This window comes from Aulonocara sp. 'chitande type north' Nkhata Bay, linkage group LG8 (assembly GCF_057382095.1).
Source record: "Aulonocara sp. 'chitande type north' Nkhata Bay isolate Kocher_YH1m ecotype deep benthic linkage group LG8, A_spYH_male_GT1.1, whole genome shotgun sequence".
In the NCBI taxonomy this organism is placed as follows: Eukaryota; Metazoa; Chordata; class Actinopteri; order Cichliformes; family Cichlidae; genus Aulonocara; species Aulonocara sp. 'chitande type north' Nkhata Bay.
The window spans coordinates 25,108,108-25,131,221 of record NC_141351.1 but is presented as its reverse complement, the minus strand read 5'-3'; the positions used below and the strand labels follow the sequence as shown (position 1 = coordinate 25,131,221).

At 43.2% G+C, this 23,114-nt stretch overlaps 1 protein-coding gene across 1 annotated transcript; it reads left to right on the top strand.

Moving 5' to 3' along the window:
* The first annotated feature begins 57 nt into the window (after positions 1-57).
* Positions 58-21,725, top strand: abca5 (ATP-binding cassette, sub-family A (ABC1), member 5). Its single transcript, XM_086304546.1, has 38 exons — positions 58-193; positions 1,260-1,429; positions 2,526-2,712; positions 2,807-2,980; positions 4,259-4,356; positions 4,484-4,710; positions 4,795-4,936; positions 5,072-5,260; positions 5,560-5,707; positions 6,799-6,976; positions 7,254-7,312; positions 7,520-7,806; positions 8,757-8,876; positions 8,963-9,101; positions 9,600-9,690; positions 9,835-9,974; positions 10,542-10,661; positions 10,766-10,967; positions 11,279-11,445; positions 11,917-12,044; positions 12,262-12,399; positions 12,482-12,595; positions 12,755-12,925; positions 13,009-13,122; positions 13,269-13,406; positions 13,541-13,609; positions 13,698-13,789; positions 14,008-14,131; positions 14,301-14,418; positions 14,512-14,603; positions 14,719-14,894; positions 15,068-15,143; positions 15,460-15,554; positions 15,720-15,839; positions 15,927-16,079; positions 17,207-17,286; positions 17,371-17,426; positions 17,518-21,725. The coding sequence occupies exons 1-38, from the start codon at positions 181-183 to the stop codon at positions 17,656-17,658; spliced, it is 5,046 nt and encodes a 1,681-aa protein (XP_086160672.1). The 5' UTR covers positions 58-180; the 3' UTR covers positions 17,659-21,725.
* The last annotated feature ends 1,389 nt before the right edge of the window (positions 21,726-23,114 follow it).

The window sequence follows — 23,114 nt, the reverse complement described above, 5'->3', positions numbered from 1 at the left end:
GTCAGCATCACCGAGACCAAATCTGATTGGCCGACATCACATTTCGGGGCGTTGCATCTGACAGAAGGAAGTAGAGACGCAAGAAACCAGCTCGTTTAAGGGGGTGTTTACCTGATACTTACAAAATAAAATCTGTAATGTAATGCCGTTAAATCGCGAGCTGAGGAAGGATATGTCTTAATGTATTTCATACGTGAGTATGCTGTGCTTGTTTTTCTGGAGCGGACGTGTTTTTAGCCCGGCGTACACACGCTGGCAGCTGTAGCCTGTTAGCTCGATGCTGCTCCGTGTGCCTGTGTTGCCATTCAGCGCGTCAGATTAGAAAAATACACTCAATCAGCCGCGGTTAATTCTGTGAAGAGGCTAGCTCACTCAGCTGCCTACGCCTGTCCTGTTTTCCGGTCCGGGTGAGGACGAAGCGGCGACGCTAATGTCTGTTGATTTTTTTCTTCTTCTTTAGCATATGGAAATATCAGCAGGTAGCAGGTTAGCGCCAGTTGTAGCTAACATCGGAGCGCTGTTGGCGAAAACAAGGAAAGCGGGTTTAATTTGCTTTATTAGAAACTTCTGACAGGTGTCATAGTACACCTGTATACACCGATACTGGGTCTCTGTTAGTTAACTAATATATAATACTATATATTACTGCAGCAAACTCTAAGCAGAGCGGAAAGTCCTTCAAATGAAAGTTTATTGTATGAATCAGTCAGGGAAAAAATAAATAATTTCCTATAACTATATATATTTGTAACCACCAACATGATGCTCTTGTTGTCAGAAATCTTTTGTAAAAGACCCAGATAGGCAGCACTTCAGTCAGCAGTATTTGTGCAGACCAGTAACGTAACGAACACATAAACACCACGTCACTGGATTTTACATTCATAAAGAAAATCAAGAGTTAGATGGTAAAACATCCAAAATGTAAACAAAGTTTGGGAAACCTAAATCATCAGAATATGTTGCAGTTTGAACAGACATCCTTAAAGTAACTGCCTCCAGGTCACATACATGAATCCTCCCCCTGAGAATTTAATATTTTTTGCAGCAGTTTGGAGTCAGAACGAGCTGAAAGTTTAATATTAATCCTTTCATCATCACAAAGCAAAGCAGCCTTTAAGATGCTAGAGGGAAATAAAGCGTCAGTCTGCGGGATAACTGCAGACTTGCTGTATTGATTCACTGTCTTAAGTCCTCCTGCTCGAGTGCATAATGTCCGGGGCTTTTAATTTCTTCTCTGCCATCTATGTCCCTTGTAGCTGAGGCCAGGATTAGTGAGAGGACCTCTCGTCCGTACGTTATCCACATGAGGAATGCTGGGAGCATGCAGCCCATGTACAGAAGAGACGCTGGAGTCTGGAACCAAACGAGAAGTCTTCTCTACAAGAATCTGCTCATCAAATGGAGGACCAAGCAGCAGAGCCTGCAGGTGCAGAAACATTTTATTTAAATGTGGCTGCCATCACCAGTGTGTGAATGTGTGTGTGACTGGATATGTAAAGCGCTTTGGGGTCCTTAGGGACTAGTAAAGCGCTATATAAATACAGGCCATTTACCATAAATCCAATAAATAACTAATGTTTCCAGAGTTTCTGAAACATGCGATTTTTACCATAATCTAGCAGCCTGATGTCGAGGTGTGTTCTGGTTTCTGGGGAAGTCTCGGCTTGTGTCACTAAGTCATTGAAAAGGTCGTGTTTTTACGCCTGTGTGCTAAAAGTCGCTAAAAGTTGAAGCCACTCCATTGCTTCTTTCTGCTTTCTATTTCTGCTTTGTTAGCCCATGCATTTTTTATTCGGCTTTAAGTTGCGTCTATGCATTTTTTATGTGCCTGTGTATCAGCTTTTCTTTTGACTTGGAGCTCTCTGGGACCGCCTCCATCTTCAACAGCAGTCAGGGCCGCCCTAAGCTCCGCTGTGAATAATACAGCCTGTTTATTTCACTCACAGACCCGCCGTTACCCCAAAGACTGGATTTGTTCTACATTTTTAGAATCTAGTAATCTGTTGCAGTGTTTTTGTGAGAAGTGTAGTTGTTCAACAGGAAACTTGAGCTTTAGTTGGGAGAAGAAAATGTTGACACCATATTTAGTTTGAGTTTTGTACACAGATGATGCCAAATTACCTAGAACATGCTTCACACTACATAATCATCTCTCTTCTCTGGTACTGTCTACCACAAGCCTCAAACTCTTGACATGCCCCCCTCTGAGTTCAGCCTTACAGGTTGTTTATCAATAGGAATATAATTTTTTTCTTTTTTTATCTCGCGGTTTGGTTTTGCAGTTAGAGCCGCTGCGTGCATGCAGTCATCAGTGAAAGTAATGTCTTTTCTCACTAAAATGTACCTGTAAATTCATTTCCTGTCCCACAGAGCATGAATTTTCACCAACTTTGGGTTGTAATGCTTTGGACATACACAAGAAAACATATTTAAGAGACGATGCTATATCTGATCTGACCTGGGGGATATCAGGGTTTACTGAGCAAACTATTCACATTCCTTCTGTGTCCCTGTCTGTGCAGGAATTGATCCTCCCTCTGCTCCTGTTGGGGCTCCTGATACTCATCAGCACCCTGAATCCTCATGTTTACTATGGCGGCATCAGCACGACAGAGCTGGAGAGTGACAGCCACTTCTTCAAAGGCCTCGGCTACACACCAATCAGTAACATCACCACTTACATCATGGAAGAGGTGGCTCAGAATATGCGTAAGTCTGAAAACCATCTGCGGGGTTCTGTGTCCGTTAGGTTTGTGCAGAGGGCTCGAAAAGAGCAAACCGAGCATTTTTTCCCCTCCTTCAGTTATGCAGGATCGTCTGGAGATGTTCTCCAGTGAGGAGGATCTGGAGAACGCCAGCCTCTACGAGCCCTCCAGCTACGTTGGCGTCGTGTTCATGGACAGCTCGGCCACATCTTACAAACTCCGTTTCCCGCACAACCAGCTGCCTTTACCCAGTGACTACACAGAGTCTATTGGTAAAGCCTAATTATTGAAACTATTATACTTTCTCCCGCTTTATTTTTATGGATTGGCTCAACTTTATTTTAAATGGGTACAAAGTTTCTACACTTCCCTCACAGTGACAGATCAGAAGCTCATTTGTGTTGTAGACTTGCATACATCTTCAGATGTGCTGCTAACTGCCTTTGAAAGAGTCCTTTGGTGTAAAAAAAACCTCCATAATGAATCGTTTAAAGTACTCGTGCTGGTTTAAAAGAAACAGCAGTCAGTGGGGGCATTGCACATGATCTTGGTGGTAAAATCCTTAAATGAGTTATCATTGTAGCCCTGGCAGGGCGCAGCAATGCTCTGCTGTGATTGGTACTTATTCTTTTTTGCCCTGGTGAGTGCGTCTTGCTCTTTCTCCATCTGTAGGTGCCGCCCTTCTACTGCTGGAGTTTTCTTTTTTGTTTTTTTTAAGGGTTAAAGGCTGCTTACTCCTGGGCGTTGGTGACTTATTATTTTGTTTAGTGGCCAACTTCTGGGTTTTCCTTTAGTTTTGCCTCCTTTTAGCTCCTTTTTTTTTTTAAACCCACTTTTTGTTAATCTCCCTGCTTCACCTGGACACTTAGGGGAACGTAACATGGACTAATAATTTGTTATTATGAAGATGTTGAAGGGAAAATAAGCGGGAACTATCAACACTGGATCTGGCTGTCACCCAGAACATCTGAAAGCGTTTCCTCTCCATTAATCAGACATTGAAGGGAGAGAAAAAGTCGATTTAAACCTTAAACATGCTTCAGCTTTCTGGATCCTGACTTGTAGCTCTTTTGGTATGAAGGAATATAAAAAGATGGAAGAACGCATGGAGTGGAGGAAGAGATGAACAGAACTGTAAAAGAGATGATTCCCTCTTAGAGCTGATGTGTGACGTGCTGTGGTGTTGTTTTATATTTCATACAGAAATGATCAAATTTAAAACAGAAGTGTTGAAATCTTCAAACTTTTAGCCTGGACTTATATTGATTCTTACACATTTACTTTAGTTTTTTGGACTTAAAGTATATTTATTCTATTTTTACTATATTAGATTTTTAGATCATTTACTTTTGTTTAATCTTTCCTTGTATTATTTTATTGAAAAACTAGTTTAAATGTTATTTTATTGCTGTGATGTTTCATCTTTCTAATCTACTCTATATTGATGGTCATTGTATATTATTTGTTATGATTTATATTGAATCACCTTTAACAGAGGTCCTTTACAAATACATTTTGATTGATTGCTGTCGTTGCTTCGTCTCCTGCAGCCAGCTGCTTGTCGAGCTCTGTAAACTGCAGGGCTGCAAATTACTGGTACTCCGGCTTCATTCACCTCCAGTCTCTGATCGACGCAGCCATTATTCAGGTGAGACAGGCTGAAGCTCAGCTGCTGTTGAATTTCGGACATTTGAACTGCATTTTTCACACATGGATTTTCTTTGACTACGTTACTGAAAAAAGTTTTAAACTCTTTTATCATCTTTTGTGCTCAGATGCAGACAAAACGTTCGGTGTTGAGCGAGCTCGAACTGAAGGCGGTGATGATGGGTCAGCCCGGCTCTGTGGAGGTTGAGAAGTTCCCCCACGCCCTCATCTCCATCTACCTGGTCCTGGCTTTCACGCCCTTCGTCACCTTCCTCATCGTCAACGTGGCGGCTGAGAAAGAGCATCGTCTCAAAGACACCATGACCATGATGGGGCTTTACGACACAGCCTTCTGGTGAGGAGAAACGGCTTCGGCCGCTGCACATTCGGACACTCGGACCAAAGAAACTCACGTTCATGTGTACGTGTGGTTTGACAGGTTATCATGGGGCCTCCTGTACGCTGCTCTGGTGACCACCATGTCCATCCTGATGGCCATCATCGCGACGTACACAGCGTTGTTTCCTAACAGCAACTTCCTTGTCATCTTTTTCCTCATATTCCTGTATGGAATATCATCAGTGAGTAGAGCTGGGATGGAGGGAAAGCAAAGAAATAAAGAAATAACATATAGCTGTGGCTATTTGATTCCAGCCTTTGTGTTGTTAGTAGTGAACGTTCGTTCCTCTCATCCATATCCTGACTCTGTTCCACAGATCTTCTTCTCCTTCATGCTGACTCCGCTGTTTAAGAAGCCCAAGTTTGCCAGCACGGTGGGATCCATGCTGACGGTGGTGTTTGGCTGCTTGTCGCTCTTCACCGTCCTCGTGAAGGATTTCCCACAGCCGCTGGTGTGGCTTCTGTGCCTGCTGTCGCCCAGTGCCTTCTCCATCGGCATTGCACAGGTACAAACACGCTCTGGTCTCCTCTGGAGTACTTTTCTCCTTCTGGAATAAATTAAATAGCAGCTTGTTGCAGTCCTCTCTCACCTCAGTGTTGATCCTGTTTTTGTTAATTGAATTAATTTAGATCATTTTTCTATTAATTGCATCATAAGTGATATTAGGTTCTTTTTGCAGCTTGCTAGAAATGTCAATATAATCTCTGCAGTTTTCCAGCCTTCATTTTTCAGAAAGATGAAGCTTTGTGCAGTAGATGCCACCGAGGCTGATCTCAGTGCGTATTTGTCTAATATCTATTTTAGGTTGTTTACTTGGAGGCACAGGGAGACGGTGCTGTATTTTCTTCTCTAACTAACGGGCCTCATCCTTTGTACGTGCCGTTGCTGATGCTGGTTGTGGACTGCATCCTTTATCTTCTGCTGGCTACCTACCTGGACCAGGTGCTGCCTGGTAAGTGCAAAAATATTTGAACTCAGTGCGGTCAAACACTGGTTTTTGCCAGAACAAATCCAGCAGCTATTAATTTAGTAAAAGTGTGTTTTTTGTAGTCACCTTTTTATCTTTTACATAGTAGCAAAACAGCTGAAAATACACAGTGTTTACCCTCTATTCCCCCATGTGTCATAAGGCCAAAAATGTAAAATTTTCAGGAACCATTTGAATTTTCTCTTTAGTTCAGGATTGGGGAACTCCAGGCCTCGAGGGCCGGTGTCCTGCAGGTTTCGGACGTGTCCTTGGTCCAACACAGCTGATTTAAATGGTTAAAATGACCTCCTCAACATGTCTTGCGCTACAGATCAGTAGAAGCTTTTGGGCATTGAGGAAAAGAACAAGCTGAGATCCCACAGCAAGTTTGAAAAGCCCTCCAGCGGTGTGCTGTGCAGCGAGTGGGAAATAAACTGTCACTCTTCCATTATCATGTGTCTAATCTACAATCTAAACTGACTTCTGCACATACACCTGTATTTGTCTTAATCTGCGAGTCATAAAAATAAAGCTTTCCTGATTTGTAAACGACAGGAAGCAGGGGAGGATTTAGGGTGGGGCTATGCTATGATTGACATGTTGATACACTCGTTTTTACCCAACCGGTCTCTCAGATGGGGTCACCTGATTGTTGGGGTTTTCTCCTAAATGTTGTGTTTACCTTACAATATAAAGTGCCTTGAGACGACTGTTGCTACGACGCTGTGAGATGGGGACAGACAAAAAATCATATTTGTTTCAACAGTTTCATAAAATGTTGCAAACTGAACGTTGCCCTGCAGCTGTACTGAGGCTGATTCTTCATTAAAAGCTTAACTTCCAAAAAAAAAAAAAGGAAATAAACTGTCAGATGTTTCCCTTTTCACCCACTGAGTGTGTGCAGCACTGCTCTGCAGATCCATCTGTACTTCAATTAGCGTTACACCACATTGATCGTGCTGCTTTAATTGACTGCAGCATTAAATCGCCCCACTGCTGGTCGAAGCTGATTGGGTTAGCAGTTCTGTTTGTTTTGTGTTTTCATTTTGTTTTCATGATGATTTTCTGATACGCAGGTGAGTTTGGAATGCGGAGGTCCTTGGTTTACTTCCTGAAGCCGTCCTATTGGTCCAAACACAGAAAGCGCTATGTTGAGGTGAGCTCGGTGTACGACACTGAGCTGAACGGCGCTCCTGGTGGGGACGAGTCTATCGAGCCGGTTTCTCCCGAGTTCAGAGGGAAAGAAGCCATCCGGTAAAAGCCTGAACTTACCAATATTTCATTTTATTCTTATGTCAGTGCTCACAGAGTACCTTTACTAAAAGTATGGATTCAGAGGACTGAGAGATGGAGGCCCTGAGAGCTTCGGGTAGATCAGCGTTAGGCTCAGCTGTAGCATCAGCTGAGGAGAGCCTGGAGGTCCAGCCTGTAACCTGAGAGCTGCTCTTCAACTGACTCTGCTGCTGTGTTTACGCTTCTCTCCTTTCAGTTTCACTGTTTCTTCATTGCTCGCTCGTTTTGTTTCCAACAGCATCAATAACATCCGCAAAGTGTACAAAGAAAAGGACAACGTGGTGGAGGCTCTGAGGGGTGAGTGCTTTTCTATGATTATACATGTTGTTCAAGGTTACAGCATGAGTCATGTGAAGGTGCTGTATAATGTGGGCTAAAGATCCAACCGCAGTAATAAGCAGAAAGCCTGATTTACATGGTTAGATTAGATATTTTTCCACATTCCTACAATGGACTGAAATAACATCCCGTATCTCCTCCTGTTTCTTTACCTCTCCTTCTCAGGTTTGACCTTTGACATCTATGAGGGACAGATTACAGCTCTGCTGGGACACAGCGGGGCTGGAAAGTCCACCCTCATGAACATCCTGTGTGGGATCTGCCCGCCGACGAACGGCACGGCCACCATCTACGGCTCGCCTGTGGCAGAGATTGCCGACGCGTCCGAAATGAAGCAGCTGGTGGGAATCTGCCCTCAGTTCAACATCATCTTTGATGTGCTCACGGTGGAGGAGCACCTGAGGATATTTGCTGCCATCAAAGGGATCCCACGAGCAGACATCGACGCCGAGGTAAATGTGACAATCGAAATGTTCCCGCAGTGCAAAGTCTGAAACATTCTGACATTTATCAAAGTTAAAACATACATTTGAAACATGACATCAAACCTACCGGTGACAACCTTCGACACCAGGGTTGATCGACGTTAAAAGGTGATTTGTAGTTCTTATAAACCAAATGTGCTTAAACTCGACGGCAAGAAGAAACTTGAACAGTGGCTGCGAATCTTGAGAAGAAATCTCTTTTCATCTTTAGCTGATGAAACCTATCACCACAGAGCTAATAACCCACAGAAACCAGGAAACTATCAGCCAATCACGTTGCTGCACTGGCATATGCACAAACACACAGTAGTTTCATTTCCTATAATTTCAGGGTGTGTGGTAGCAAACGTCTTCTTATCATCCTAATCTGTGGTTTCCACAGCAAAGCTGTAGGTAGATTAGAAATGTTCTTTGCTAATCATCAGACTGACATTTGTTCAGTGCTCTGGGGGGTTAGACTGAAGACCCCGAGATTAATTAATGAAGCGCCGATGTAGTTGAAGTATAAGTTAGAAGTATGTATAAGAAAAAGCGCTCTTTGTGAACAAATTTGCCACATTTTGGTGATTCTATTCATACAGTTTAATATATCCAGTAAGTGATGATGCTTTAAATTAGATGGGAACATCAAATTTATTGTAAAGATGACTGCAGAGTTGTGAGACTTGCTTCTAGAAGGTCTTTAAATCCACTGTTTAAAAAGTAAAAATGACACACGGATGGGGTCTGCGTCTATTTTCCTTAAGATTTAGATTTCATAGAAAGTTGTGGAAGGTGGCTAAACTCCAGAGCATGTTGGTGTCATAGTTTTCATGTATGTGCATTAGTGCTTTCAGCAGGAGAATATGTGACATTCTTGAGGTTGTTTAAAAAGCTGTGCTTGTTGAGCCTTAGTGTGATGTTTCCTTCTCTGACAGGTCACAAAGGTGCTGAAGGACCTGGACCTGGAGAAGATCATGACGGCTCAGGCCAAGAATCTGAGCGGAGGCCAGAAGAGGAAACTGTCTGTGGGCATCGCCATCCTAGGAGATCCAAAGGTACCTGTGCGCAATCTTACTTCAATTTTTCGAATCCAGACACCAGTCCTTCTTGGATAACGTGAGTTTGTGGTTGTTTCTGTCAGATCCTGCTCTTAGACGAGCCCACGGCCGGCATGGACCCCTACTCCAGGCACCAGGTGTGGTCTCTGCTGAAGAGTCGCCGGGCCGGCAGAGTCACTGTGCTCAGCACGCACTACATGGACGAGGCAGACATCCTTGCTGGTACGAATGCTCCTTGTTGTGTAAGATACACAAACCCACACTTTGGACTGGAAATATAGACCAGAAATTGTGCTTTATTCTTATCCTGGATGATGGTATCTCAGGATCTTCTAGCTTGATCAATATTTTAATCAGGAGCTGGTGTTGCAGAAAATTTTCCGTCTTTTCTTGATGATGTTTAAAATAAAACCGTTTGACCGGATGAACAGTTTTCACTCAGGTTTGTTGTGTATGCATATTTTAAAGTATGCTGCTGACATATGCTCCAGCTTGGTGATGTTATTCATCATGAGGTCAGCGCTGAGTTGCCTTCCTTGCTGCAGGAGAATTTCAAGAGTGAGATTCAAGGTGCAGAGGCGAGCAGAAAACACCAGCACAGCTTTATGTAACCGAGCAGCAGCTCCAGTTTTATACTCGACCCATATGAGAACAAAGGTTTATCTCCACGCGAGTTGAAAACATGTCTGATTTATTTTTTTTGAATGTTTGTTTCTGCAGATCGCAAAGCTGTGATCTCTCAAGGTCAGCTGAAGTGTGTTGGCTCCTCTCTGTATCTCAAGATCAAGTGCGGTGTGGGCTATCATCTAAGGCAAGGACCCCTTCATTGACTCTTACAAGAACCCAAAAGGAATAATTAATTCGATTGTTTTTGTTATTGCTGAGTTTAGAACGTGTATTAACCACGGGCGTCTTTATCGAACTAGATTTAGATGTTTTTCTTCATCCTTTGCAGAATGTCTATCAGCGAGGCATGTGACGCAGAGAAGATCACGTCTTTGGTTAAGCAGCACGTTCCCAAAGCCAAGTTATCCCGACAGCACGAGGCGGAGCTGACCTTCACTCTGCCCTTCGAGAGCATGGACACGTTCCCAGGTTCGATTCACAGGAACGTCCGTCGGTCACATTTAAAAAAAATCATGACACGAGTCGACCATACAGAGGTTTCCTTTGTGCGTGTTTGTTTTTTGAGCATTAAATTGTACTGATTATATTTTTAGTTTACAGTCGGGTCACGTTTTTGCACATTTATCCTGACCTGATTCTCTGATAGCTGCCTGCTTTCTGTAGCAACACGCATGCAGCTGTGCACACACATGTACTCCTAAATGTGCCCATCAGCAGTTTTTGGTTTACCTGCCTTGCTTTGACATTGTGCATTGTATAAAAATGTTTTTAAAAATCATAACTCCGAAGCAATCGACTGCAAATAAAGCAATTTCTTGAACCTCTGAATCTGCACTGGGGCAGAGCAGAGTGATACTGGAGCAGTTGTTCCTGCTCAAAGGGGAAAGTTTACTTACTCCTGGCCTTCATGGTTTCTTTAATATCCTTTAAAAATATCCAGACAGTATTTTAAAAATAGAGTATGACTCAGTCATGATTCAGCTTTGACTGTGAGCCACGCAGCGCGCTGAGCGGTCCTGAATTCATCTTTCGTAGGCCTGTTCTCGGAGCTCGACTCTCAACCCAGACTGGGAATAGTCAACTATGGTGTTTCCATGACAACGCTGGAAGATGTTTTTCTACGTTTGGAGGCAGAGGCTGAAGTGGATCAGGCTGGTGAGTGTGTCGCCAAACTGAAGATTGCTGCTGATTTCAGTTTTTCGAATGGAAAAAGTCTGCAGGAGCTCTGGTGTTGAGTAAAAGTCGTTTCATGTCTTCAGACTACAGCGTGTTTAATCGAGAGCAGGCGGACGACGAGTGCGACACCGCCTCCCTGGACGACACGGACCAGAGGCTGCTCACGTTCTCCGACACAAAGTCGGACGTTGTGACGGGTCACGCCCTGTGGCGGCAGCAGTTCAGCACCGTGGCGTGGCTGCACATGCTCAACATGCGCCGGGAGAGGAAGGCCTTCATTTACACGTGAGTGTTCTCCTTATTTTACTTTATTAGCCAATTTCTTTATTTTGAAGATATCATGGGTAAACCGGGCTTCTTATTTATTACCTTAATACAATACATGTTGTTTGTTTTTGTTGTTTGTATGTTAATCTGTCATATGATGGACACACATGCTCCATCTGCTCCTGTAGCTTAGAGTTAAAGAACTGAATGACATCCATAGTTTTCTGCCTCTTTGTCCAGTCACAGAAATAGGGATGTGTTTTGAGGCTTTATTCCTCCCATTTATCGAGACTTTCCTGACCCTAACCTCCCCCTTCCTCCTCTTCCAGTCTGGCCTTGTTCCTGGTGTTTGTGGCTGCAGTCCTGGTTTTGTCGCTGGCCACAGGAAACATCCAGATTCACTCCTCAGACCGCCAATTTCTGCCAATTTACCTCCTGAGGAGGAACCAGGCGCCCCAGAGATACGCCACAAGCCTCCTGGTTCAGAACTCAACTGGTGAGTGTCACAGATACAAACACGGCAGCCTGACGGTTTCTGTGTAACTGAGTTAAAAGGCTTGTTTCACTTTCAGTGGGTTTTTTCCCTGAATAAGACTCGAGATCTCAGCTCTATCACAAAGCACAACATGATGTAAACACTGTGATGAAGCATCGCACTTCTGCACGAGTGTGAAATATCCCACTAACCATAATCATTACAATATGTCCCGTGGGTGTAATTTAACCGACCTCCTTGATGTTGATTTAAATTGTTTTTATTGACACGTATGAGCTTCTACATGATGCAGTTTTATAGTTGCAAGCTGATTAAGCTTCCTCTGAGGGGTGTCTGGGCTCACGCTGAGTGGCAACAAACTCAGATTATGTCGAAGGAGGTCTGCCCATCTCTGCTTGGACCGCTGCCCCTGTGACGCAGCAGAAAATGGTTGTATGGATGATTTTAGCCGTGCCTTTTTCGTACCTACAGGCTCTGATATTTCCGATTTCATCCACAACATCGAGTCTCAGGACATCAAAGTGGAAATGATGAAGCAGAGCGACTACATGGCGGCGGCTCCCCACAGCGCTGCCATCAACGTAACAAGATCCAGCAAGGTCACTTTAATATTGCATAGATTGAATTTAATTACTGATATCAGATTAGATGAAACTGGAGCACCTCCACCTACATTTAATGTGTCACGGTGCTCGTGTTGCAGCCAAAGTGCTCTTTGTTTGAGGGCTGCTGGCTCCTCTAACTGAGAGCTTTCTGTTTAGATGGAGTGCTGAGTTCATGATGCTGTTGACACTTTGTTTCATGTGTTGTTAACAGGGTTTCAGATACAGCGTTGCATTTAACAGCACGACTGTTCACTCCCTGCCCATGACCGTCAATATACTGAGCAATGCTCTCCTAAGAGGTCTGAATGGGACCGGGCAGATCCGAACGTGGACCAAACCCTTTGAATATGTGAGTGCCTTTGACAAATATAGAGTCAGATAACAGAGGTCGTTTCCAAGACACTAAACTTTCCCTTTGTGATGCCCATCAGCAAATCCCTGATGCTACATCCTACGCGCTGGTGTACATAGAGGCGATCATACTGGGAATGCTGGCAGCTGGAATGCCGGCATATTTTGCAATGGACCACACTCGAGACCGAGAGGTAACCAGTTAGTCACAGAGACTAAAACAGATTCATCTTTTCAACAAAAGATTTAGAGGGAAAAAGAAACGTTGTCTGGTACAGTGAGAACATCGGGCCACACAGTCACATTTCTCGTCACTTCTGTGTTTTGTTTTGGGGGTTTTGTCCCCTTTGCAGATAAAGTGTCGCTCAACTCTGCGCATCTCTGGTCTCGTACCGTCAGCGTACTGGTGCGGTCAGGCAGCGGTGGACATCCCGTTCTATTACCTCATCCTGTCCTTCATGTCCATCATCCTTTTCTCCTTCCACACCGGAAACCTGCTCAACTCCAGCAACCTCTCTGCGGTGGTGCGTCCAGCTGCTTAAAGACTTTATTCCTCTGTAATACAACACATACGTGACTTCATCTCATGGCTTCTGCCCCGCCTTAGGTTCTCTGCACCGTTGGCTTCAGCCCAGCCATGATTCTCTTCACTTATGTGTCGTCTTTCGGCTTCGCCCGAGTCCAAAGCAACAGGGATTTTTTCTCTGTCATCTCCATGATGGTGAGACTCAAACATGTGATCCTGAACAAGCCTGCTGCTGCTGTTTTTTCTTCTTCTTCTTTCTTCTTCTTTTCTTTGTTCTTCACATGACAACAAAACTGCTTTAGATTGAAACCTTTATTAAAAATAAATTGCTTGTACCTCAGGTGTGCGTCGTGTCAGCCTCGGTGGTTCAGTTGTCCTTCGTAAACAACAATCCAGCTTTGACAAGAACCCTGCACAACGTCTTGTGTCTGTTCAACCCGCTGTACCCTCTCATGGGCTGTCTCAACTGCATCACCAAGGTAGGAGCTCAGGGCAACAGCTGCTTTCTCTGTCAAGCATACAGCTGTGTTTTTCAAATAAATACACGATCATATATCATTGGGGCTGAGGCCGTTATTGGAGTCATGTTTGAGAGCATTTCTCCATTTCTCAGGCCACCTTCCTCCCGACTGTCTACGAGGAGAACTTCCTGTGGAAGAACCTGCTCATTTCAGTTTTAGCTGTATGTATCATATTTCATAACGTGGGGGAAAAATGTGATAAACAAATGTCAGAACTGTATTTAACTGTAACTGTGTGTCTGTGCTCAGCCTTATCTCCAGTGCATCGTTCTGCTTTTCCTGCTTCGCTGGCTGGAGATCCATTCTGGAGGAAGGACGATGAAAAATGATCAGCTCTGCAGGTGATGATCGCTTTCATAACTCTGATTACAGGAACCTCTGGTTTATTTATACTGAGGTTTATTGTTTTGATAAAGGTAGAAAAGTTTGTGAGGCTTTTGGAGTTACCCAGATCCCTGAACAAAATGTGGTCGCAACCGTTTTACTGCAGTAAAAACATATAGGTTTTGATGCCTACATTAAATGCAGCAGACCTAATTTTCTTTTAAAATGTTCACAGGATCTCATCCCAGTCCAAGGCCAAGGTGGAGAGGAACCTAGAAGAAGGCCAGAATGAAGACGAAGATGTCCAGATGGAAAGGGCCAGAGTCAAAGAGGCCCTCAGCTGTCAGTCCTGTGAAGAGGTAAATGTTTACAATACATAAATTAAGAATGCTGTTGAAGTCCCTGGTCCCTGTTGAAGAGTCAAGGTGTAATAAAGATTAATTTAGCCAGGCATCTTTAGTGTTTTGTTTCTCGTCGGTGATCTGAAGGCATTTTGCTCCTTTTTCTGTCTTTTCTGTGTCTGTTTAGAAACCGGTCGTGGTTGTGAGTAACCTGAAGAAGCAGTACAAGGGCAGGAGAGAAGGATTTTCTCTAAGCAAGAAGAGGAAGCTGGCCACAAAGAACGTCTCTTTCTGTGTCCGTAAAGGTACGCTTAGTCTTGCTGCTTTTTCTTATGCTGCGTGGTTCCCAACCGGCCGACTTCACCCACAGTCTGAATCCTACCCTGCTGTTTCCTCAGGTGAAGTTCTTGGACTGTTGGGCCCCAACGGAGCAGGAAAGAGCACCATCATGCACATGTTGGCAGGTGACACTGACCCCACTGCAGGCCAGGTACAGTAGGATGATACTGAAGCATTCCTCGGTCTGTTTATTTAATAATTTCAGTCATGTTACTCATGTGTTTAAACCAAGAAAACACTCTGAATCTTTGCTCGTCTTGGTCCAGGTGCTGCTGGGAGACTACAGCACTGAGTTTCGCTCAGTGGACAATCCTCTGGAGCACGTGGGCTACTGTCCACAGGTGAACCCTCTGTGGCCTCGGGTCACTCTGCAGGAGCATCTGGAGATCTACGCCGCCATTAAAGGCCTGAAAGGAGAGGACGTGCCGGGGATCATCAAACGGTAAAGTCTCGGTCTCATCCTCAGTACCGGTTTCCCCCTGACGTTTGACCACAGTGATTTCTATTTTTAACAGTCAGACAGTCAAAGATGATGTAGATCTTTAAATCTTTTCGAGAGAGAGAGAGAGAGTGTAAAGCTAATAACGGTTGTTGTGTGTCTGCCGTTGCTGTCAGTGTGGTGAATGCTCTGGAGCTGAAGGACCACTTACACAAACAAGCCAAGACTCTGTCTGCAGGACTCAAGCGGAAGGTGAGGAGACCCTCGGCTTGCCTATTAGTCTGCTCGATTATAATGTTAATGCTGTGTTTATCCTGCCTGATAATAAAGTATTTATCAGAAACCTGTTGGCGTTAACAGCAAAATCGACGTTTTACTCCTAACGAGTCAGAATATTTTAGCTTTTTAAGTTTCATTTTATTTTTCGCGGCAGTGACGTTTAAACGTCTCACTTCAAATGTAAAAGCCTTAAATGTATGTTCTGTCATGAAACACATGAGGTACTTCGAATCTTTTCTGTTATAGTTTTACAGTATTTGTATGATATTATTGTGTTGTATGTCTGCAGTTGTGCTTTGCCTTGAGCATGATCGGGAATCCTCAGATCGTCTTACTGGATGAGCCTTCCTCAGGGATGGATCCAAAGTCCAAACAGCGCATGTGGTGAGACGATGTTTTCCTTACAGAAGCATTTTTCTGCCTTTTTCTTGTTTCAAATGTGAAGCGCTGAAGTTCTCTCAAATAAATGTTTCTTTTCTTTCACTGCCAAATAATGTGTTTAATTTCATAAGCAATGCTACCGTTAAAAGAAGCGTTTCCTTCGTGTAGGAGGGCCATGCGAGCCGCTTTTAAGAACCGTCAGCGCGGAGCCATCCTGACCACTCACTACATGGAGGAAGCCGAGGCTGTGTGCGACCGCGTCGCCATCATGGTTTCTGGGCAGCTGAGGTTCGCTTCACAGTTGCTTTCTCGATAATTTCTCAAACTTCCGAGTCTCGGCATAATGCCTCTTAATGCTTGGTCTCTTTACTGCAGATGTATCGGTTCCATCCAACATTTAAAAGGAAAATATGGCCGCGGTTACAGTTTGGAGGTGAAACTTAGAGAAGAGCTGACGGGGCTCCAGCAGGTGGCGCTGTTGCATAAGGAGATCCTACGAATATTCCCTCACGCCGCTCGGCAGGAGAGGTGAGCCCTGACCTGTCTGTGTCTGTGTGCAGTTCAGGGATGTCAGACTCGTTTTACAGCCCATTTTGATCTTAAGTGAGTTGGATTGGTAAAAATCCTTTTTTCTGTCACATTTAATCCTTGTGCAGTTTCAAGTGTGTCTCAGTGTTTCTGCATGATAAAGAAATGCTGCTGTAGTTAATGAAAGACATCTGTGTGGCCACAATAGAAAAGCATAAATATCTCCAGAGAAGAAAAAAGCTGCAACTTTTCAGTCATTTAACTCTTCATTACTTGAATGGATGGACTTTGGTGCAGTATGAATGAAAGTGGGAAAGGTGTTTATCAGTAGGACAAGCTGTAAAATTCTTTAAAAGGCAGTCCAAAATGTATATCCTCCTATTTTTGATCATAAAGCCAGCGAGCACCGATGGCGGTGAAGAGAGCACCAGATGGGAATGCGGTCACATAACTCCACAGCAGCTAGTCCAACTGTGAAACCTTCAGTGTTTTCTTCCTGTAGATGGCTTCAGTTGATTAACACCTGTCTTTCTTCCACTTCAGCTACACAGTGATGGACACTTAATGAGTGCCAACAGCACACTGTAAAGGAAAGCAGTGAACCTTATAAAACTGAGAAAGCAAAAATCAAATCCAGAGTAAGAATTTTGTCCTGACTGAAAGACAGAATCGTGCTTGTGATTAAAATATGATTAATGGAACGACCCAGTTTCAGCTGTTCACAAAAACTGTGTCAAACGTTAGAATGAACCGTGGAAGTCGAGCTTTAAGAAGTTAAACACTTCGTAAAGTAAAATAAAATTAACTTTTCCCTTAAAATAACAGTTGGGAGTAGATATCCTGTGCTCAACGTGTGGGTGTTCGAGGTTGTTTTTGGGGTAGAAGTAAATAAAAAGCTTAAATAAAAATGTTAGAAATCAATAAATGAGGCAAAACATGAGCTTTTATATGTATTTTTGTAGCTTATTATACCACTGATTAGATTCAGAGTCAAAACTAAAAGTCAACTAAGAGCGAAAAAAGAGAGGAGGAAGCATTATGGAAAATAGAGCTGTGGAAACACAGACGCGTGCTACTGCTCTGTGTGTCCCAGTTTAATTCTGTATGTATGTGTGCTGTTTTTCCAGCTTTGCTACGCTGATGGTTTACAAGATCCCCATGGAGGACGTCCAATCGCTGGCCAAGTCTTTCTCCCAGTTAGAGAGCGGTGAGTGAGCGCTGACCCGTCGTTTCTCCTCCACAGCTCTGCTCTCTCTCCCGTGTACTTAATCTTCTTTCCTTGTGTCGTCAGCCAAGCAAACCTTCAACTTTGAAGAGTACAACTTCTCCCAGTCCACCTTAGAGCAGGTAGGCTTACATGTCAGGCGGTCAGTTTGTACTTCCACTGGACCTCTGGATTCTTCACTCCAAGCTTTCCTTGTTTCCTTTTGTCCTGCAGGTGTTTATGGAGTTTGCCAAGGAGCAGGAGAACGAGGAGGACGAGGTGGGCTCCCTCAGCACAACTTTCCAGTGGCAGCGGCTGCGCCAGGACGGCTCCGTCTCGGTCAACCACACAGACAGCATCGTGCACCAGCTCTGAACTCCACCCGAGAGGGAGCTGCCCGGTAACTGACCAGAAACCCGAAACTGCCAGGCTTCAGTGCCTGAGGGCTCACGCCAGCACTGCCCCACAAACTGCACGCCCACCGCCTTTAAAATGATCGTCAGACCTGTGTGGGTGGAGGGGGCGGGCCTTGCATACACTGGGATTGACTGTGTGTTTGGGCTGTTGTGGCCTCTTCCTGTGGGAGCGCATGTGTGTGTTGCTGTCGTCCATCGGTGCTTTCTGATTCGCACTGACCGAGGGGCCTGCAGTCTTTCTCAGCACGCTGATGCCACACTTACTCCTCTTTCTAATGTTTTTTATCTTCACAGGGAGTCCGTTAAATGACAAAAAAAAAATTATATATATATATATATATAAGCTTTGTGATCCTTTCCGTCCGTCCTCCTGAGCAGGAGTGTTACTGTAAATGTGTTTTCTCGTCTCTTTGGGTGTGTTTTTTTTTTTTTTTTTGGTTTGTTTACTACCGTCCATAATCGTAATGGTACCAAAGCAGCACATCTCTGAACCACACCTCCTCACGTATTGGCACTGACGAGTATCTTTGGTTTATTAGTGTTGGTAGCACGTGCAGAAATCGCTCTGTCGTTGATGTGAGCCTGTGAAGTGAACGCCTATCTACTAACATGCCTAAAGAGACATGGTACAGCTCTTTAAACCTTTAAAAAAACCAACAAAAAAATAAACTAACACCGTGTTTGCTTTTTATTCTTCTGAGGCTGAAGAAAAAAGTCCCTTCCCCTCATCTTACAGCAGCATCCTCATCTTAACGCCCCGACCTTGGTTCTCCATAGTGTTTCAGCATGCACGCTCACAAAGAGGAGGCTGGTTATTTTCAGAAGTGGTAGCTGGATTCTTTGGGGCGAGCGATGAGCGTCGCCCGGCAGCAGGATGCAGGAATATAGTGTAGAATATGCACACCAGTACATGTAGCACTCCGCCCTCATCTCATGGCACTAGAGAGACGAACGACCTCTGAGGTGGCGCTAGACGTTGGATCCAGGCGGGGCTCGTTTAGGCGTTCTTTTCGTAACAGATGTTGAATGTACGCTTGGCCTCCGGTGAGAGGAGGGTTCGTAACTCAGTGACCACTCCGTGGAGCTCCTGACAGCACTCGTGTTTCACGTTGGTGCCACTTTGGATCATGCAGCTGTGTTTTGTTAACTCTGTCTAGCTTATTTGATGTGTGTATATTGTGCTGTTTATAGTGTTTGTGCGTGTATTCTAGCACAGGGGTGTCAAACTCATTTTAGATTCTGGGTCCAGTTTTTCTTGATGCTGTTCCTTACAAACGTGTAAAGAAAGCAGATTTTTGCCTTTTTATTTGGTATGAAGAAGTTTAAACTCTTAAAGAAATCAGTCTGTAAAATAAGAAAGTACCAGCTGATCATTGCCTGGACTTTGATCTGTAATGAAAACAGAAACTTTTAGTTAATTCCCAGTTTTTTACTTTTTCTTCTTTTTGCACAGTGGAAAAAATGCACATTTTCCCAGGATTCCTCCTGGATCAGAATGGGATTTTTAGGTGGTGACGATGCATGTAAGCATAATTACTCCACATACACTAAAGGCAATAAGAAGTCTATGCTACCTTACTTAACAAATCTCTCTTTCCTTGTTATTTCAGTCATTTCATGAAAAGAGGGGAGGGATTTAAAATATGTTCTTTTTTTTAGGGAAAGTGGTGCCAAATTGTTTTATATTTAGGAAAAACCCTCCTTACTTTATAGGCACAGTTTAGTTTGGAGGGGCAGAACTAGCTTTAGGAAGAAGGCGGTAAAGTGACCTCTGGCTCAGAGGAACTGGACGAGTCAGACTCTACTTTCTTAAGCAAAAAACGCAGTCCAAGCTGTAAAGCTTCTTTTAATCTTCACATTATGTTTGACACCTCTGATCTAGTAGATTTGTACTAGGGAGTAACATTGTTGGTGCACTACCTATCAGCAAACCGACAAATTGTAATTCTTTCATGACATTCAGGTGTGAGGATTTTGGCTTAAAGGGAATTTAAGACACTTTTTACGATGTTTGTTTTATTTCTTTAGCGATCATAAATGCAGTCAGGAGGGAGATTTTTCTGCAGATCATGAGTACATGTATTTTTATTTAATTTGAGAGCGTTGCAGAATGATGTGCCGGCACAGGGGTGGATCAGATATCTGGAACAGAAGTGTTGTGCAGCAACATCACAAACTCAGTCCTCACAGTTGGATTATCTGAGCTCACAGAGGATGTGTGGGTGTGTTTGTGTGTTGCTGGCGTGTTGGTGTGGTCCAACTCTGTAGCACAGAGTTATTACCTTTTCTTGGATTTCTTCTAATTTTCAGAAAACAGCCAGCAACATTTATTCCAGCATTTATTCTATTTCCTTTCCTGAGCCCGGTCGTGTGTGTGACTCTGTTTTTGAGGTGTCAGGGATAAGTTACATTTATGTGTTTATGCAGTAGCTGCCATTCATCTGTAAGGCGCTTTTTACTGGAGGTGAGTAGGAGCTCAGTGTCAGAGCTGTGTTTGTAAAGATGTATTACATACAAGAAACATTGAAATATACCTTTGGTGGAGGAAATGAGTGGGATTTCTGCTATTATGTCCTTATTAAATGTGAAAACTGAAGCCCTGTGGGTATGTTTGTGCACACATGTAGCCTTTAGTCCGCAGACTGAGTAGAAACACTGGCTCTGCTTTAAGTTAAATGTGTGTGCTGAGTATCGACAGGTGGGCCTCTCTGGACTGTCCCATATACACTATTGTATAGAAACTCATTTTATATTCATTTTCCCAAGTGCAATGAAGAGTTTGTTTGCATGTGTGTGTTGTGTCTCAGTAACATGTAGCCATCCAGAAACATCTGCTCTCTTTTCACTCCGAGCCCTGCCTCCAGACCGCAGAGCATTTAGTTCAAAACGTTTCGCGTGACGAAAACCAAAATGCTCTCCGGCGGAGCGTTTAGACGACTGGCATCGACATTGGGGCAGGTTTTATTTTATTTTCCTGGTGGTGGTAAAATTGCACTATTTCTGGGAAATTTTATAACCTTTCTTTATATTATGCAATCTTTGTAAGATTATTTGTGCACTGACTTTATTTTTTAAAAGACTGTGGTTTAGCTGTGTGCCGTATTTTCCTCCCATCGCGCCCCTTTGAATGGACACTCGTCCCTCTATGGTCTCTACTCGACCTTTTCATGATTAAATGTTACTGTATAATATTTCTTGGCCTTTTGTTTGTTTTTGGTTTATTTGTAACAGACCATCCAGCCAGAGACAGTTTGGTGGATTGTGGAGATTTTTAGAGTGATGCACCAAAGGCAGACAGTGCGGAGAACTGTGCACGTGTCGAGCAGCTCCTCATTTCTTCATATTTCGCAAACATGTGGAAATATAGTGTACGAGGCAAAAAGAGTTTATACAAGTATAATTAGCTAGAAAATTAATGTGTCACCAGATTTATTCTTTTACAGTCTGAACTCTGAGGCAGCTTTCTGTTGTTTCTTTCTGGAATAATTCTCCAAACTTTAAAGGACATGTGTCTCCTTGGAAGCACAATATAAAGAAATGAGGGTTGGCTCAAGACTTTTGCACATCAGTTTATTTCATAGCAAAAGATCACACACTTGCAACAAAGTTTATAAACTCAGGAGTTCAATTATTCTCTTTTTTTTTTTTTAGCTATGCACCTGAGTTGGTTTCTTTCACAGCGTCACCAAACAGCAGGTAGCACTGAATCCTGACTGTATCTAAAAGATGGAAGTCGTACCCATGATGTCACTCGCTGTTTTTGGACTCTGCATTTTGAAGCCTAAATATTACTGATTTGGCTGCCACTGAATTAGGGTTCTTGGAGAAGTTATCATATTTAAGTGGTGTGTTAAATTAGCAGCCAGCGGTGGTGTTAATGTACAGACACAGTTACCTGGTGGTTTATTAGCAACAGACTAATAAAATACTATGAATTTCAGTCACCAAAACAGATTAATGAGCTTCTTTTGTGGTTATTATTTGTCTGATAATTCCATTAAAATGCTCCAGAAGGGACCAGCACCACATTTCAGTGAGGTGATGAATAGCAGACAGATGTGTCCTGTCACAGGCAGCTATAGCATAACACTGTCAGACCAGCCATGTCCCCAACTTTGAGTCTCACCATTATCCAGATCAGCACAGGCTGTCTCGCTCCCACCTTCAACACACAGCAGTCTTACCAGAGCAAAGTGGTCCACTGAGGATGCCACAGAACACCAGAGGAGCTCTGAGAGGATGCTTTTTACTGACTATACAGCACTATCATCCTGGACATCCCATCATCACATTTGCCTGTGATACAACGACTGACTCTGCCTACAGAGATTTTGAGATTGGAAAACAAAGGAGCAGCGGTGCAGACCTGGCCCCCTCTGCATCAGTGGTGCCAACCTTCAAATTCCTTGGTACCTTCATCTCCCTCAGCACGGCCAAACGTGTTTTCTGGCAAACGCTACAGACCACTGAGACCAAGAACAGAACACCAGCACCACAGTGACCCTCAAGACGCACCCAGGGACTCTGATCACAACCAAGACCAATATTCTAATTACTGAAACAAAAACCACTGTGAAACACATCATCAGTAATGCTCCTTCGCCTAGCATGATTGCATCTTACATCATTACCTTTATCTATTAGTTCACGCCCATTCATCTTAGAGATGTCACCTAAAGGAACAGTAAAGTATTTTTGTGCAGATATATTAATACTTTTAAACTAAGATTAATTGTGAAATTAATCTGGAATAGAAAAGTTATCCTGTTTAGAACTCGATTATATTACTTATTTGAAATTACAATAATAATAATAACATCGGATTCATGTTTTTGTTTTTTGTTTTTTACTTTATTTATCACATTTTAAACATACAGTCAAGTAAAACAGGGATCACATAAAAGATGACATTGTGGTAGTACAATGAGGAACAGAAAGAGTGACAAGGACAGTGAGACAAAAGTGAGTACAAAAAATAAAATAAATTAAGGGGAACATAAATAAACAAAAGTTTGCAAGAGCCAAAATCAAGTTAGCAGTTTCAATTGGTTATAGATGTTAACAGTCTTGAGAGCCTTCGTGTTTTTTGATGAGGAGATTGTCCTTATATATTGTGCAAGTTCCATTTTTAATACAAGAAGTTCAGGCTTTCTGCCGAGGACTTTGCTTTTGTGTATATGAAATTTTGCCAAAAATAAAACCTAATTTATAAAGAAGAAAGCATCATTGTCCTTGTCTTTAAAATTATAATAGCCAAAGATAACATCCTTATAGTATAGTTGAAGATTAGGGAGAACAGAGTCAGTAATAAACTTGTGGAAATCCTTCCAGAATTTACACGTAAATTTACATGACCAAAACAGATTAGAAACTGTTTCAGGTTGCTCTTGACAGAAGGTACAATTTACATTTATT

Bases quoted from the DNA above. Each gene is read 5' to 3' on its own strand.
- abca5 (XM_086304546.1), top strand. The intron at 1,430-2,525 runs GTGCAGAAACAT...CTGTCTGTGCAG, and splicing joins CCAAGCAGCAGAGCCTGCAG to GAATTGATCCTCCCTCTGCT. The intron at 6,977-7,253 runs GTAAAAGCCTGA...TGTTTCCAACAG, and splicing joins AGAGGGAAAGAAGCCATCCG to CATCAATAACATCCGCAAAG.